This window comes from Sciurus vulgaris (genome assembly GCF_902686455.1).
Source record: "Sciurus vulgaris genome assembly, chromosome: 10".
Classification (NCBI taxonomy): domain Eukaryota; kingdom Metazoa; phylum Chordata; class Mammalia; order Rodentia; family Sciuridae; genus Sciurus; species Sciurus vulgaris.
In genome coordinates, this window is record NC_136470.1 from 115,201,783 (window position 1) to 115,217,436 (window position 15,654).

General features: G+C 51.1%; 3 protein-coding genes across 9 annotated transcripts in view; 1 reads left to right on the top strand and 2 right to left on the bottom strand.

Moving 5' to 3' along the window:
* Positions 1-514, bottom strand: part of IP6K1 (inositol hexakisphosphate kinase 1) — a 62,139-nt gene extending 61,625 nt beyond the window's left edge. Inside the window, exon 1 of the mRNA XM_079155578.1 lies at positions 322-514. The gene's annotated coding sequence lies outside the window, so the exon portion shown is untranslated. The remainder of the gene's footprint in view (positions 1-321) is intronic.
* Positions 515-2,929: 2,415 nt separating this feature from the next.
* CDHR4 (cadherin related family member 4) lies at positions 2,930-10,211 on the bottom strand. Of its 5 annotated transcripts, none has more exons than XM_079101266.1 (18): positions 10,055-10,211; positions 9,551-9,735; positions 9,267-9,429; positions 9,100-9,191; positions 8,388-8,498; positions 7,761-7,864; positions 7,429-7,565; positions 7,003-7,186; positions 6,749-6,902; positions 6,436-6,529; positions 5,940-6,143; positions 5,720-5,859; positions 5,324-5,432; positions 5,017-5,237; positions 4,617-4,759; positions 4,081-4,137; positions 3,891-3,978; positions 2,930-3,092 (listed from the first exon to the last, which is right to left on the bottom strand). In XM_079101266.1, the coding sequence occupies exons 1-18, from the start codon at positions 10,173-10,175 to the stop codon at positions 3,087-3,089; spliced, it is 2,313 nt and encodes a 770-aa protein (XP_078957392.1). In that variant the 5' UTR covers positions 10,176-10,211; the 3' UTR covers positions 2,930-3,086. The 5 variants fall into 5 exon arrangements, 3 of the variants coding, with proteins under 3 accessions (XP_078957392.1, XP_078957391.1, XP_078957393.1); XM_079101265.1 differs by having other exon boundaries at positions 2,931-3,092; positions 5,324-5,474; XM_079101267.1 differs by lacking the exon at positions 5,940-6,143 and having other exon boundaries at positions 2,931-3,092; positions 5,324-5,474.
* Positions 10,212-13,789: 3,578 nt separating this feature from the next.
* INKA1 (inka box actin regulator 1) lies at positions 13,790-15,610 on the top strand. 3 transcript variants are annotated; one of them, XM_079155658.1, is made up of 2 exons: positions 13,790-14,016; positions 14,769-15,610. In XM_079155658.1, the coding sequence occupies exons 1-2, from the start codon at positions 13,966-13,968 to the stop codon at positions 15,567-15,569; spliced, it is 852 nt and encodes a 283-aa protein (XP_079011784.1). In that variant the 5' UTR covers positions 13,790-13,965; the 3' UTR covers positions 15,570-15,610. The 3 variants fall into 3 exon arrangements, with proteins under 3 accessions (XP_079011784.1, XP_079011785.1, XP_079011786.1); XM_079155659.1 differs by having other exon boundaries at positions 14,817-15,610; XM_079155660.1 differs by having other exon boundaries at positions 14,847-15,610.
* The last annotated feature ends 44 nt before the right edge of the window (positions 15,611-15,654 follow it).

Genomic DNA, 15,654 nt, shown 5'->3' on the forward strand with positions numbered 1-15,654 from the left:
TTAGCATTGGATACGTTTCAGAGCTCTGGGTCTGTGAAGTCTACGCTTGGGTCAGAAAAGCTTGTTTCTCAAATACCCTGCCAGCCAGCCGACCCGCCCGCCCTAGGGCACCGGGCTCTTGGACCACCATCCCGGCAGTCGTCCTAGCCTCAGCACCAGCATCTGCAAGGCTCGACAGGCTGCCAGTAAGGGCACTGGAAATATGTTGCAGCGATGCTTGGCCTAAGTCCGGACCCCACGGCACCCACTTCAATCCCGAGCCCACCGCCACCCTACCCGTGGGCACCAGGCGGGTCTTTTGGCCCGGCTCCTGTCACTTACCGGCCCGGCCCGGACAGCGGGCGCCCAAGGCTCCCCACGGGAGCTGGGCCCCCCGGGCCTCCAGGTTTCGGCCCGCCCCTGGCAGGCAGCACAGGCGGCTGAGCCCCGCAGCAGCGGCCCCGCAGCGGCCGCTCTGTCCACCTCCCGGCGCAGCCCACTGGGTACGGATCAACAACAAGATGGCGGCCAGCCGAGGGGGCGGGGACCGGGCGTCATAGTAACCAAGACAGCGAAGAACCCGCCCTCAACTGAGGCTATCCCCAATCAACAGCCTCTTCGCCCTACACCCGGAGGAGTACTTCCCGCTGACGGGTCGGCTGGCCAGTCAGTCAGAGCCCTGTCTCGCACGCCCGGTGCAGAACGCCTGAGGCACGTGACTATGACGGCACGGGGAGGCGCATGCGCGCAGTTCTCAGAGCTGCTGTCGGCTGAGCATTTGCTGGCGACTCTGGGGCCAGAGCGCCCTTGGCTTCTCTGCGTCGTAGCCCCCTCATGCCCAGCCGACCATATTTTCTCACACTCGCGCGCACACTTAGGAAATGTCAGCGGTGTGCTACTTGCTTTATTTGTCACCCACCTTGAAGTGTGGGGGGGTGCGTTGACACAGGTTCTCTGGTGAGGAAACTGAGGCGCAGAAGGGAAGCAGGGACAAGGTCACGCCACCTCTGGAAGTGGAGGCACACGTTGGGTCTAGCACCTTTTCCTACTGTCTCCAGAATATAAACAGCCTCAGCGGCTTCCCCGTTTGTTCCTCGCTGATCCTGAGGTGCATGCAGTCTTGTGCTGCCTAAACAGCCCCTGGCCCGTTTCCCATACTTGGTCTGCTGATGTTAAATCCCACAAGCCCTGGCACACAGCATATCTTCTGTGCCCTGGAACATCTTAAGTTCCTATGACAGCATTTTTGCCCTAGACTATCATGACATGCCTCCAAGGCAGTCTATAAATCCCATAAAAATGATCATTCCTTTTTCTCCATGTAGATCAACGAACTCTGGGTTTGGCTTCAGAGTCAGGACACTAAATGCAGTTCCATGATCCGGTTGCACACCCAAATATCTGAACTAGCTAAGTTTGACTTTTGAGCCTTAACCTCTCTGTGCCTTGGTTGCCCTATCTGTAAAATGAGGATAAAATCGAGGTTCTCAGAAATGAAAATTTAATGATCCCTTAGAGCTGTCTTAAGTAAAATCCACTGATAGCCACTTTCGGGTTGCTGGTCCTGAGGCCTGCTCTTAAAACTTATTTTGGTGGAAGCCCCATTAAGAGTACTTTTCCCACAGAAAGCACTCTGCTTCTTCCTGGGCTTGGGATACCATACTGACTCAGAAAGGGAGGTTGTTCAGTGCAGAGAGGATTCAGGCCCACAGACTGAGGGGAGGGGAAGATTGATACAAATTAGGGGTATACGAATTAGGGGTAGCCTCCACCTACACAGTAAGTCTTCTTGGAGGGCTGGCAGTCAGACATCTGATGCAGGCTGGGTGTGGAGAAAGGATCAACATTACATTCAGCAAGGCCTGCTCTTTTACAAGTTGCTATCGGTCACCTGGCTGTGTACAGCAGCTCAGCTGAGCTCAGGGAAAGCTGAGAATAGAGGAATCAGAATAAACATTGAGGGTGCATTAATCAGAAAGAAATGGGAACACCCTCAGAAGAGGGCTTCGATCAGTCTTATCAGGACTAGCCATGCACAGTTTTCTGAAGTCTGCACCACTCCTCAACCCAGTGCAAAAGCTCCAGATCCTTCCCAATAAAACCGCTACACACTATTGGCAAACTGCCCTGAAATTTGGTGAGACCCTCAAAAAGCAGCAGTGTCCTCCTCTTGGTAGGAAAAGGAAGTAGTTTCTGAGGGGACAAGACAACTGGAGGCTCCCTCAGTCACTGACAAAAATAACAGAATCTAACTATAGAGTGTCAGTCACGATTATGTTTCTTCAAAGAAAAATAACCTGTTGGGTATGATGGCACATACCTGTAATTCCAAAAACTTAGGACACTGAGACAAGAGAAAGCTCCAGATCCTTCCCAATAAAACCGCTACACACTATTGGCAAACTGCCCTGAAATTTGGTGAGACCCTCAAAAAGCAGCAGTGTCCTCCTCTTGGTAGGAAAAGGAAGTAGTTTCTGAGAGGACAAGACAACTGGAGGCTCCCTCAGTCACTGACAAAAATAACAGAATCTAACTATAGAGTGTCAGTCACGATTATGTTTCTTCAAAGAAAAATAACCTGTTGGGTATGATGGCACATACCTGTAATTCCAAAAACTTAGGACACTGAGACAAGAGAATTGTAAATTCAAGGCCAGCCTAATCAATTTAGTGAGCAGGTGGAGGGACCAGGAGCCCCTGTTTCAAAATAAAGAAATTAAAAAAGGGCTGGGGATGAGGCTCAGTTGTAAAGAGCCTCTGGGTTCAATCCCCAGTAACAACAACAACAAAAAAAAAAAAAAAAAAAAGAAAAGAAAAGAAAAGAAAAGAAAGAAAAATAACTTTACCATTCCCTATTACCATTCCCTAGGGTATGCCCATAATGTAGCACTTTCTCCAAGTAAGAACAAGGAAGCACAGATCTGAGTTTCTCCCACATATAGATTACAAGTCTGGGACTATTCTGTTTGTAATTTTGTTTATTTTTGAATCAACTTGAAATCACAGAACATGATCATATGACGAAGAAATTCCACACAGTGAAGTAGATGCTTGACCTCAGAGCCAGCGCTGGGCTCTTGAACTCACGTTGAACACGTAATCTCAGCCTATACCTGAGCTCAGATAATCAGGAGATAGAAGGAGCACTGCTAGTCTCAGCAGAACTTCCTTCCCCCTCTTATTATAAGGGAATAGATTCCAGGACCTACAGTGTGACCCTAATTTTAACCCCCCACTTCTAACTAGAATCCAACCTATCCTTTCCCTCCCTTCTCAGTAAATTTCCTAAGGTCTGACTCAAATGCATAAGCAGCAACCTTGAGTCTCCAAAACAGGACACCATTTCACTATGGCCAGTGCCAGATTATTCTACCATAATTCACTTGTGACACTGGAGTATCTTAGAACCTCTCCCCTCACCATTCCCCTTCCCCCTTGGGCAGGAACTTAACTAGATCTGAGTCATCTCCTGGCCCCACCAGTTTTTGACAAAGATTGGCTGAAGAGTGAGTGTAGGTGAGAGAAGATCCCATTCAGCAAAAAAGTAGATGGAGAATACTTGGTGGTAGGAAAAAATACTGAGCTAGAGTGAGAAAAGAAAGGAATTCTGGCATAGGGTAAGGGCCCAGGCAGAGAATGGTTTGGAAAAAGGGGGGACCAGAGGCATCCTGTGCTCAATCATAAAAAATGCTACTGAGGAGAAGAATGAGAAGATGCACTGAGTTGAACCCTGCCCACAGGGAGCAGATGGAGGGACCAGGAGCCCCTCCTGCTTCCTCCATCCTGATGATGCTGATGTGGACACTTCCACAGGGGTAGCCATTCACGGGTAAGGAGTTGGGCTTGGCAGGGACAGGGCATACCCCAGAACATCCTCAGTGCCCACTACTCAGGATAGTCAGTTGACATACCAGATTCATGACACTGCTGGGTGCCTGGGACATCTCCATCCTTTGTGCATCCATGAATCCCTCAATGGATCCTTCATTCCCCTGGATGCTGGGGCAAAGTAAAGGAGCAGAAGTATAGGATAAGGTCTTGAGCCCCAACCTGAGTTTAAGAGGTGGACTCCCAGCACAGAGGTCTGGAAAGGGGACTGACCTGTTTAGCATCAGAGCCTGGGCTGGTTTGCTTGGAGCCTTAAGTACCTGGGTGAACCTAAAATGCCAGGAAGAAAAACCAAGCAGTAACGGCACAGGCCTGTTGGCACCAGGAATTAGTACCATTCATCTATTGGTATTTGATCATTGTCTGTATTAGAGGCCCTCATTATTATCCCTACTTCCTCTGGGTTCAGTTCTATGCCCACAAGCAATTCAGTCTATAGGAGCAGAGCAGATGTCAAGTGGAGAACAGGGGTCAGGAATAGGGGGAAATGCCCCATTCATGACAGACTCGGAGCCTCAAGCCCTGAGCCATCCATACCCATCCTAAGACGAGGCTCTGCCTAAAGAACACTTTCTCCCAGTGTCTCTCTGACTCTATCTGAAGACCTGTGGAGGGTCAGCATCAGCCCTCCTCAATGTCAGTTCTATACCCATCAATTTTTGCATTATTTTTCAAGTCTTAGGTGGAACCACAGCCAGGGTTCATAGGTGAGCTGGAGGAGGAAGGGAGCATGGGGATAGGAACCCTACCTCTGAAGGAGCTTGCTAACTAGCCATCCCAGAGCCAAGAGCAGAAGGGCACCAGTTGCTGTCAACACCACCACAAACCAGGGTTCCGGGTGCCAGAAAGTCTCTGTGTTTGTTACAAGCAGGGATGTCATCACTGAGGGCACCTGAAATGAGAGCCACAGCCTTATTACTGTCCTGCCAAAATGCTTTGACCCCCCAAAAAACAAGACTATAAAAAATTTTGACCATCTAATTTTCAAACCTCTCCACACCCCAGATTTGCTTTTCTATTTTGCCAGGCTCTTTGCACTAGCAGTTTCCTTCAGAATGCCTTTCCCCATCATTTCACCTGAAAAACTGGGCCTCCTCACCCTTCAAATTCCTCCCCCCTCATCCCCAAGAGCCTAAGGAACCCCCTCACAGTGGTTCTTTGGGTGCCGGTGGCCACCGTGCTGTTCCTCCAGGGAACTAGATGCACAATGATGGTGGCTGTGGTGCTGAGGTGGGGGATGGAGGGACCTGCATCAGCCACATGGATCAGTAGCTCATAGGTACAAGACTGTTCTGGCCAAGGAGGCTCCAACAAAGAGTAATTGTGCACCAGGATGGCCTCTTGCATTCTGAACTGGTTCTTGCTATTTTCTGAAATCAGAATAGCAGGAGAAGAAGACCATTGCTGACTGTGGCCTACCCTTCACCCACAGCTTAGTGGCCCCTCCAACCCATACCTCCCATGATGCTGTAGGAGAAGGTCAGGCGCTGTGGCTCCTGGGGGATCCAGCATGACACTTTGGTCACCTCCACACTATGGCCCAGAGTAGTATAGATGGTAAGTTCCTGAAATGGGGGCTCACACTCAGGGGGATGGTCATTCACATCCTGCAGAAAGGATACCACGTTATAGGAGTGAGCTTGAAACATTTCCCAAACCCCCCGGGACCAGCACCTCAGCTTTGTCCTACTATGGTCAGAACCTAGATAGTAGGTTCTAATGCTTTCCACAGTGAGGATCTATCAGCTCCAACCAACCAATGGCAGAAACTAAGACACAGTGGGGAAAAACAAAAGACCAGAGAGCAACTCTTGCCTCCCCAAGTCTTTCCAAGATCTTGGGGTTCAATTACCTCAACCTCAATGGTAATGGTACAGGAACCTGAGCGGTGGTAGGTGGGGTCCCAGTCTTGGCCATGGTCAATCAGCAGGACAATGAGACTGTACAACCTCTGCTGCTCATAATCCAAAGTCCCCAGGAGGTGAATCTCTCCTAGAGGGTGTGGTAACAGCTTCAGCCTACAAAGTCAACTCTGGCCCCACCTCTCCATCCTACCCCTTGAGTGTAAATACCACTGAGATGGTCCACAGCAAAGATAGAAGGTCCACCAGTTGTGTAGTACTCAATGCTGTTGCGTGGGTAATCCATATCCGTGCCCAACACAGTGCCCAGCAGAGTGTGAGGCCCTGCATCTTCCCGAACCCAGAATGTGTGCGGGGCACAGGCTGGAGTGAACTCATTGACAGGTGTCACCATCACCAGTACTGGCACCTCAGCTGGGGACCATTTGGCAGTCAAGGGGCTGGCCTGGGTACCCCAGCCCTGCCTTAGGGGTCTGAGGAAGGAGACATGGCCCTGCTCTGGGGCTCTAAGGAGGAAGAAAGTTGGAGAGAAGGTGGCAATAGCCCTTCCCTGCTGGAGGTGTAAGAGAGATGCCCTAGGAGTCTAAAATGGAAACAACCCTGCCCTGCTGGATTCTGAGGGAGGAAAGATGGCTGTGAATTGGGAGTGGAATGGTAGACAGAATAACCCTGTCCTGAAAGTCCAGGCCTAAGTATGGCCACTCACTGGTCATCTGGGGTTGACCGTGATCAAGCACCAGGATGGAGGCTGCATGCTGGAAGCAGGCCCCAGGAGTATCACAGTCCAACGTAGCATTCACCTGATCAGAGGGGTCAGAGAGTAAGGCCTGGGAGAACCATGAGCTACACTGGGCTACCTCAGGTTAGGCCATCCACCCTGGTCCACTGTTTTGCAGAATGAAAAGCAGTTTGGCTCAATAACCATGGAATCCCATCCTCATGGTCTCAGTGCCTTGGCCCACCCACCCCTTCCTGCCCCAAGCATCCTACAAGTGGTCCTGGGAGTGGGAGCCCGGCACCTCAAGGACCCTGTCACGAAGGCAGAGACTGGCAAGGTCAGGAGGGCTGTGGAACCGCAGCTGGTAGTCCAGGGTGGCACCAGTAGAGTCTGGGTCAGTGCAAGTGAGTGTGTTCAGCACGGTGCCCACAGGTGAGGTCTCTGGGATTTGAGTCCTGGGAGTGGAGGACCACAGAAAGGCAGGAGTCTGGTTCAGTTATGAGCCACGAATCTCAGTCTTAACCCTGCAGTCAGGCAAGGCTCCTGTGTACTCACACCAGAAGAGCTGGAATGCAGTGTGGGGGCCATCGGTTGACAGAGAGCACGTTCACAGTGAGATCCAGCTCCGCACTGGCCCACGGCTGAAGCCTCTCGAAGGCCTTCACTTGCAGCCTTGTGACTGCTGCACCTCGGGCGTGAGCCAATTCTAGGGACACGGTGGTTCGGACCACCCCATCCACTGGGTGCAGTGGGAGAGCAGAAAAACAGAGCTCGCCCCCTACCCCTCAACAGCCTCACCCTTGGAAGCGGCTGGTACTCCTCCTGCCTCCTTCTCCAGGGTTAAGTCCCCAACCCGACCTTGCCCCGCTCACAGCCCTGGCTCTTACTCTTTTCTCAGGTGGATAAGGTCACATAGGAGCTCACCTTTGAATCAGCTACAGAGGCATTCATGTACACCCCCCCCCCCATCTCGCCCCTCACCGCTTCCAATGGAGTAGAGTGGGCTGGGCATTGGAGAGAAGATTTCATAGCGTAAGTCGAAGCCCCTAGCCTGGACTTGAACCACCTTGCTCCCAGGAACTTTGTCCTCAGGAATGGTGATACTCTGGGTCTTCTGTCTGGACCAAAAGCGAAGCACTGTCTTCTGCCTGCTCCTTCTCACATGGTGCTAGGAGGGTGGTGTCCTCCTCCCCTGGAGTTTCCCTCCTAACAGAACTACAATGTTCCAGCAACCCTGCACCCTACCAGGACTCCTGATTCCCTGGTGCTAGATCAGCTTCCCCCATTATTCCCCTGGTTTAGGAGAGCCTTACAGGAAAGAGACCTGGCTGGAGGGAACAGGCAAAACCTTCACCATCAGCATCCCTTGGCAGCTTTGGCCTTGTCCAAAAGACACTGAGATCTGCAGCCGAAAGATCTACAGAACATACAGGATAGGAAGGGAACCTCAGTGTATGTACACCTCTATGTCTTTGCTCAGGCCTCCCCTCAAGACCTCCATAAGGAACGCCAACATCTATTCTTCCTTATAATCAGTCACTCTGCTAATAAGTATTCCTTTGAGGCCTATACCTTTGGGACATAAATTCTTCTGTTAGATTGCAAACAACTCAAGAAAGTGATATCTGAGTCATTTACAATGTGAATTATTGGATTAGAGTTGTTAAGAGTCAATTATTAAGAGGTGGAAGTTTTAAAGAAGGAACTTCTCTAACATCCTTATTGGCCACTTAACCCAGAACTTTCTCTTTAAGTGTGATTGCCCTAAATACTCTTTTCTGTTAGAGGTACTCTTTCTCTTTATGAAACTCCAGAAGCCAGCCAAAGTGAGAGGGTAGTTTACAAGGGGCAGCAGATACAGGTTTGAGAGGGAGAGGCAACAAATTTTCAGAAGGTGATGACCAATCTATATATATCCCCAAGTCCCAAGTCATGCTTACCTTCTGAGCCTGGCCTTTGAGACCCTGAGATGGTGCCTGCAGACAACCCTGCTCACTGATGGAGAAAGGTCCAGGGAAGTATGGAGGATCCTGGTCACTGATAATGTTCATCTGAGAGAACAGAGAGGCTAGCAGCCCCATCCAGTCTCTAGTGCCCCAAACACTGCTTTCAATATACTTCAACAACCCAGGAGGCACATGTCCACATCTGGTCTCCATGCTCTGTCTAGGCTCTCTGCCCTCTACTGTGAATTCTGATCCTGATCCTCAATCCTTTCTGCTTTAAAACTGATTATTTTGTTTTAAAACTATGTTTCTTTGTGGGGGTTACAAAAAGTTATAAAATTGGGCTGGGGAGATAGCTCAGCTGGTAGGGTGCTTGCCTCACAAGCACAAGGCCCTGAGTTTGATCCCCAGTACAAAAAAAAAAAAAAAAAAAAAAGTTATAAAATTGTAATGGGGAACTCAGTACACATAGGAGAACTTGAAAGAAGAGCTCAGTCCCTGAGATGTCCCTGTAGGAACAACCATGGTCACTGGGGAAAGGGTAACCCTTGGTGGCTCTCTTCAAGAACAGGCATCATGCACAGGCTCAGCTGTGGACTGCAGGGTCCCTCTGCAGGCTGTTGCTGGCCAGGCAGGGGTGAACTTCTATTCCCTATCCCCCACCACACACACAGATGTCATCCACTGTCCTGTGTACTGGGCTTACCTGAGTTCCCTGGACTTCTAGGCCTGGGAGCAGCAGCGTGTATAACTGGGCCCCGGGTTTGACTGTCTCTGGCACCTGGATAGTTTCCCCACCTGAACAGAGGGAAGATCAGGGAGGTTTTCTTCAGGTCATGCCTGCCCACCCCTGCCTGCTGCCCTTGGTCTCACCTGGGCTAACAAATTGACCAACACACTGGACATGACCAGAGGCCCGCTGCACATCCACAAAGAGTGGTCCCTCCATCACAAGGTTGCCACATGTGTACCGCAGCTGCAGCTCATAGTGGTTTACTGCCAGGGCATCCAGCCGAGCTGAGCTGCTCAAGGTCACCTGTGGTGGATAGGCAGTAATATGTGGGGCCTAGTCTCTCTGTCTTTCTATACCACCTCTGGCTTGGGGAATTTCAAGTCCGCCTTGTGTCCCCAGTTTCCAGTTGTACCCATGACCCTACCTTTCCCACATAGATCCCCTGCCACCTAGTCAGGCTGGGTGGGTTGAAGAAGGTGGTAGGTGGTTGCACATTGACCAATTCCAGGGTGGGCATGTGGGAGGAGCAGTTGAACAAGAAAGACTGAAGGATGGTGCCAGGGCCCTCGTGTTCGGAGACATTTATGAACCAGGGTAGACTGTGGAGGTCTATGGGGAGCAGATAATTCAGACTGGAGGCCAACCATGCTCAAGAAACCACACTTGCAAACACAGACCCACCCTTTTGCTGCAGGGCCTGACAACACCTTGAGATCAAACATTCAAGTTCTGTCCTTGTTCCCACATCTGATATTTCACAGATGGGGAGAGAGAACTGGTTGAGGAAAAAAAGGTAAGAAAAGCTGATCGGGAGTTCAAACCCTTACCCTTTCTGAATTTTCCCCCAACCCCCACCCTGCAGGGTAGCTTATCTAAGGGTCAGAACTCCAAAGGAAAACGGGTGTACCCCCATACACCATCTTCTCACCAGAGACAATCAGAGCAAAAAGAAGCATCAGGAACCTGAGCAGCACCATGGTGGCCTGAAGAGACAGTAAAGGAGGCTGTTTGTCAGCTCCACCCCGTTGCCAGGTCAGTTGCTCAAACATAGTTGGGCAGGCGGGCCTTCCAGACTCCAGCCCCACCCATCCCTGGTGACTGAGCTGTACATCCCTGGCAGGCTTCTAGAGCTCTGGAAAATTCCCATTTTCCACTGCTTCCCAGTGAATTCCCCCATTCATTATTACAACCCTAAGGGGATGTGATACAGATGGTGACCACACTGTTCTCGGAGACAGAGTGAGCACAGCATCCAGGAAAATTGAACCCAAATCTAGCTACCCCACTCACTCCCCCACACACCATTAGAATGTCTGTCTACAAAATCTCTGTCCAGAGATCCAGAAAATCTCTCAAAATTTGTCTGCATTCAACAGCAAAATGAATCTTGGTGGTAGATAGAAAAGTAGTATTTACCTATGGGAATATCAACTGGAGGGGACACAAGGTAGTTTCCTGGATTGGATTGGCTAAGGATGTGCTGTATTTTAATTAATTTTGGTACTAGGCATTGAACCTGGGGCACTTTACCACTGAGCTATATTCCTAGCCCTTTAAAATTTTTATTTTGAGACAGAGTTTTGCTAAGTTGCTTAGGGCCTTACTAAATTGCTGAGACTGGCCTCAAACTTGCAACCCTCCTTCCTCAGCCTCCCGAGTTGCTGGGATTACAGGCATGCACCACTGTGTCTGGCCAGGGTATCCTATATCTTGATCTTGGTATCAGTTGCACGAGTGTCTACAGATTTTAACATTTATTGAACTCTTTTTTTTTGAAAAATTATTTTGGCTGTCAATGGATCTTTTATTTATTTATATGTGGTGCTGAGTATTGAACCCAGGGCCTCACACATGCCAGGAAAGCACTCTACCATTAAACCACAGTTCCAGCCCCTGAACTCTTTGAAATTTGTCCATTCACTATATTTATATTCTATATCATTTTTTTTGGGGGGGGGTGCTGGGGATCGAACCCAGGGTCTTGTGCTTACAAGGCAAGCACTCTACTGACTGAGCTATCTCCCCAGCCCCTCTATGTCAATTTAAAAAAAAAATTAGTTGTCAATGGACCTTTATTTTATTTAGTTATATGCAGTGCTGAGAATCAAATCCAGTGCCTCACATGTGCTAGGCAAGTGCTCTCCACTGAGCTATGAGCCCTGTCCTTTATGTCAATTTTTTTAAAGTTTTCTTCACTTGCTATCTTCAGTTCTGTACCTCTCACTTTCTTCTCTCTGCACAAAATTCCCTTTGTCAGGGACCTCAATGATTTATACACCGTTGAAGTCAGGAATTTTGTTTTGAGACAGAGTCTTGCTATGTTGCTCAGGCTTAAGTGTTCCTCCTGCCTCAGCTTCTTGAATAACTGGGACTATAGGCACATGCCACTGTACTGAGTTCTGTAGCCAGCAGTTTGTTCTCCATCCTCACATTCTCCACAGAATTTGATGTTTGCTCCCTTTGGATCCTAAATATCCATATTCTCTCAGGTTTCTCCCACTTCCCAACTATTCTTGCTCAGCTCCTTTGCTGGTTGTTTCATCTCTTCTACCTCTATCCAGTGAGATGTTCCAGGGTAGTCTTCACTGCTTACCATCTCTGTCTACACTCATGTCCCCAGTCTCATCCAGACCCAGGTGCACCTCTCCAGACTACTGGAGACTGGGCACAGTGGCAAACACCTGAAATTCCCACTATGTGGTAGGTTGAGGCAGGAGGCAGGAGGATTGCAAGCTCCAGGTCAGCTTGAATTTAACAAGACCCTGCCTCAAAGTGAAAAATGAAAAGGACTGTAGATGTAATAATTTAATGGTAAAATGCCCTGGGTTCAATCCCCAGAATGAAGGAGAAGGAGGAGGAGGATAAGGAGAAGAGGAGGAGGAGAAAAGGGAAGGAAAGAAAGAATGAATATCAGCTGACTTTGTCTCCCAGTTCAAGTCCCCAGTGCTGATCTCTCTCTGGGCTCCAGAGTCATACATATAGTGACTGACCCTGCATCTCCTCAAGGGTCATCTGTCTACAAATGATCATTTTTTTCCCCTCCCGAACTCCACTCTTCTCCAATATTTCCCAGATCAATTTATGGCAATTCCACCCAACTATCTGCTCAGGTCAGAAATGTAGAAGTCATGTGTGGTGCCCCCCTTTCCCTACCCACATCTATGCATCAACAAGACTTGATTTTAGCTTCAAACCATACCCTAAAGTGGTTCTCTTCTGTCTACCTGCTGTGCCAAAGCTCAAAACTTCACCTCCTTTGCCTGGATGAAGGCAGGAGCATCCACTCTTATTACAGAGTTGTTCTCCCAAAGCAGCTGAGATTATCTAACAGGTACCAGTCCAGGTCATTTGCTACAAAAGAACTGGTTCTCTTTATCCCACCAAAAATGAAACCCATATTCCCCTCTAAGGCTGTTGGGAGCCTGGTTTTGCATACCTCTTTACTGTCTCCAACACCACTAATCACACTCACCTGGACCTACTTTATGTTTAGGCTTGTCCAGTTTTTGTCCCTCAGGATCTTTATACTGACTGACCCTTAGAATGCAGCACATCCTGGTGTGTGTGTGTGTGTGTGTGTGTGTGTGTGTGTGTGTTACTGGGGATTGACCCCAGGGCATTATGCATACTAGGTAAGTGCTCTACCACTGAGCTATATCCTCTGCTTTTTTTTTTTTTTTAATCTTAATTTGAGATAGGACCTCACTAAGTTGCCCAGGCAGGCCTCCAACTTACCATCCTCTTGCCTCAGCCTCCCAAGTAGCCAGGACTGGAGGCGAACGCCACCCCTACCGGATAGAATGCCCCTCTTCTGGACCTCCTCACAATGACTCAGATTGCACCCTGATGTCGCCTGCTCTGAGAGACCTCTCTTTCACGCTAGCCCATTGCCCTCATTGCCCCATATTTTCCTGTTTGCTGACAGGTACAGTCTATTTCCTGTTAGACTATACCCTAACCTAGCCTCTGATCATGGAGTGACCTCTGCGGACAGGTTCTGATCATTCTCTCTAAAGAACATCGCGCTCTCCAACCTGCGCACCGACCCTCAGTCTTCACGTGGTGCCAGACAGAGAGAGGGCCAGTGAATGGTTCCAAGTCTCCTCCGGACTTGAAGCTAGACGCGCGCTCTCCACTAGAGGGCGGTCAAGCCTAGCTTAGAACAGAGCGGGACGGCTTTGGGGCTGGGATTTCCGTAGCCGTTCCTACGCTGCCGTGAAGTCCTGCAATTGCTGAGTACTCAGAGGGGCCGAACCCCGCTCCTATCATTTCCAGGGATTGTCGAGGTCAGCCTCAGGAATGGGTCATACCCCAAATGGGTCACAAAATTGCCGGGTATAAGGATCTGGCGCTGTCCCCACATGTGGAAGCACCACGAGGTCCTGGTGGGAGGGACCGCTATTTCACCAACGGAAAAATAGGGAAGCTGAGACCGCCGCGGGGGAAGGACCTGTACCGCGTCACGCAATGAAGGCAGGGTTAGCTAAACCTCCCAAGGCATCAGGGGTCCGGGATGGTCCCTGTCCAGCTTCCAGTTACAGCCCCGCCCCACCCCGAAGAGCTAGTGCGAAGACTGGACGCTCAAGTCACTCATCCTGCCAGGCTCCAAGAGCCGGGCCTTTTCAACTTCGCCCCGCCCCCATCGACTGCGGCGCCGGGGGCGGGGCGCGGCTGCCAGATGTTGGGGCGGCGGCGACGGCGGGAGTTAAGCAGAGCGAGAATTCTCTCAGCAAGGCGCAGGGCGAGGACGCCGCTGTCTGGCCACCCGGTCCTCTCTGCGCGGCTGCTGCTGGGAGTCGAGGAGAAATTGGCAGGGCTGGCGGGAGCTCCAGCTTCAACATGCACAGCACTCGACTTGACAGCTTCTTGAGCCAGCTCCGCTGGGAATTGGTGAGGCTTGGGTGTGGGTGTGGTTGTGAGGACGTGAGTGGGGTGCCTGGCTGCCGCCCCGCCAGAAAAACAAACGGGTGCAGGGTCGCCCGCGTGCCCATTCGAGGCGGAATGGGGGCGGGGCAGGGCGGGGCGGTGCAGCTGGCCCAGATGACCCGCCTTGGGTTTCAGAGGGTTGAGAGCCGTTCTGGGCATCAAGTAACAGTCGCCCATCTGGACTGGGCGATGGGGGAGGAGGATAGTGGGGAGAACTTCTTTTGAAGGTGGGACAGAGGCGCCAAGGATCTAAAGAGGTGCTGGCATTGCTGTAGACACCCCCTACCTCTGGCTGTCCTGTACCTTCTTCCTCTATCCCTTACTGAGCAAGTACTATGTCTTTTTCTGAAAGACGCTTTGGGTTTTGGGGATCTGCATCATCCAAGAGGCACAGGATGCCCCCCTCCAAACCCTGGGCAGGACTTACTTCCCGATGCAGGCCCGCAACCCTGCCGGCCCGCCCCAGTGGCGGGTGCCGACTTGCCCAGCCATGCGTGCTGCAGCCTGCCAGACTGCCACCAGGTCTGCAATGGAAGCCACACGAGCTTCATGTTCTGTGCCCCTATGCCAGTCCTGTGCTCACTTTCTGCCTTGCTACCCAGGCTAGCACACCTATCAAGCCCTCTTGGATCCTCTGTTCTCATGGCAGGCCTGGCAGGGCATGCAGGGGTGACAAGTGATGTCCCTATGACTTGTGCCCTTTTCTTCCCTTTTAGTTGTGTGGTCGGGACACAGGCTCATCCCCTATGCCTGGCCCCTTGCAGCCACCAACTAAAACTGACCCTGGTGTGCAGCCTGGCCACCAACTTAGGGCCTCAGATGCCTTGGAAGAGGACTCTGTCTGCTGTGTGGAAGAGGAAAAGGAGGAAGAAGTCTTGGTGGCAGAAGATAGGGGTGCAGCCTTGAGGGGCCCCAGGGAGCACACCCTAGACTGGGACTCTGGCTTCTCAGAAGTATCAGGCAGCACATGGCAGGAGGAAGAGCTGTCTGTACTCCGGCGCCCAGCAGTACCAGCACGACCCCCTCAAACCCAGCGCCTCTCAGTCAGTGGACTCCCCCTGCTTAACAGGGCACCTGCAGCCAGCATACCACCTATCCACCGTCCACGGCCCAAGTCTACTCCAGATGCCTACCTGGAGCACTGGCAGGGATTGGAAGCAGAGGACTGGACAGCTGCTCTACTGAACAGGGGACGTAGTCGCCAGCCCCTGGTATTGGGGGACAACTGTTTTGCTGACTTAGTTCACAACTGGATGGAGCTGCCTGAGGCAGCAAGTGAGATGGGTGATGGAGGCATGCCCCGTGCCCGGGCTCGCCCCCCCCAGTTTTTGCTTGGTCTCTCTGAGCAGCTGCGGCGCAGGCTGGCGAGGGCTCGGCGGGCAGCTATGGTGGGAAAGCGGTTGTCATGCCCACCTCGCCCAGAACCTGAACTGCCTGCAGACCTATCTCGCTTTGCAGCCCTCATGAGCTGCCGAAGTCGCCAGCCCATCATCTACAATGATGTCAGTTATCTTTGACCCTGCCTTCCAGCCTGGGACAATAAAGGCCTTTTTCTAGACGATTGGTTCCATACCCCTGAGGCTCCAGGAGGCGGCCCCAGCC

Bases quoted from the DNA above. Each gene is read 5' to 3' on its own strand.
- INKA1 (XM_079155658.1), top strand. From the start codon at position 13,966: ATGCACAGCACTCGACTTGACAGCTTCTTGAGCCAGCTCCGCTGGGAA. The intron at 14,017-14,768 runs GTGAGGCTTGGG...CTTCCCTTTTAG, and splicing joins GCCAGCTCCGCTGGGAATTG to TTGTGTGGTCGGGACACAGG.
- CDHR4 (XM_079101265.1), bottom strand. From the start codon at position 10,175: ATGTTTGAGCAACTGACCTGGCAACGGGGTGGAGCTGACAAACAGCCT. The intron at 9,430-9,550 runs GTAGGGTCATGG...TATCCACCACAG, and splicing joins AGGGGATCTATGTGGGAAAG to GTGACCTTGAGCAGCTCAGC. The intron at 6,530-6,748 runs GTGCCGGGCTCC...CCCTCTGATCAG, and splicing joins TTCGTGACAGGGTCCTTGAG to GTGAATGCTACGTTGGACTG.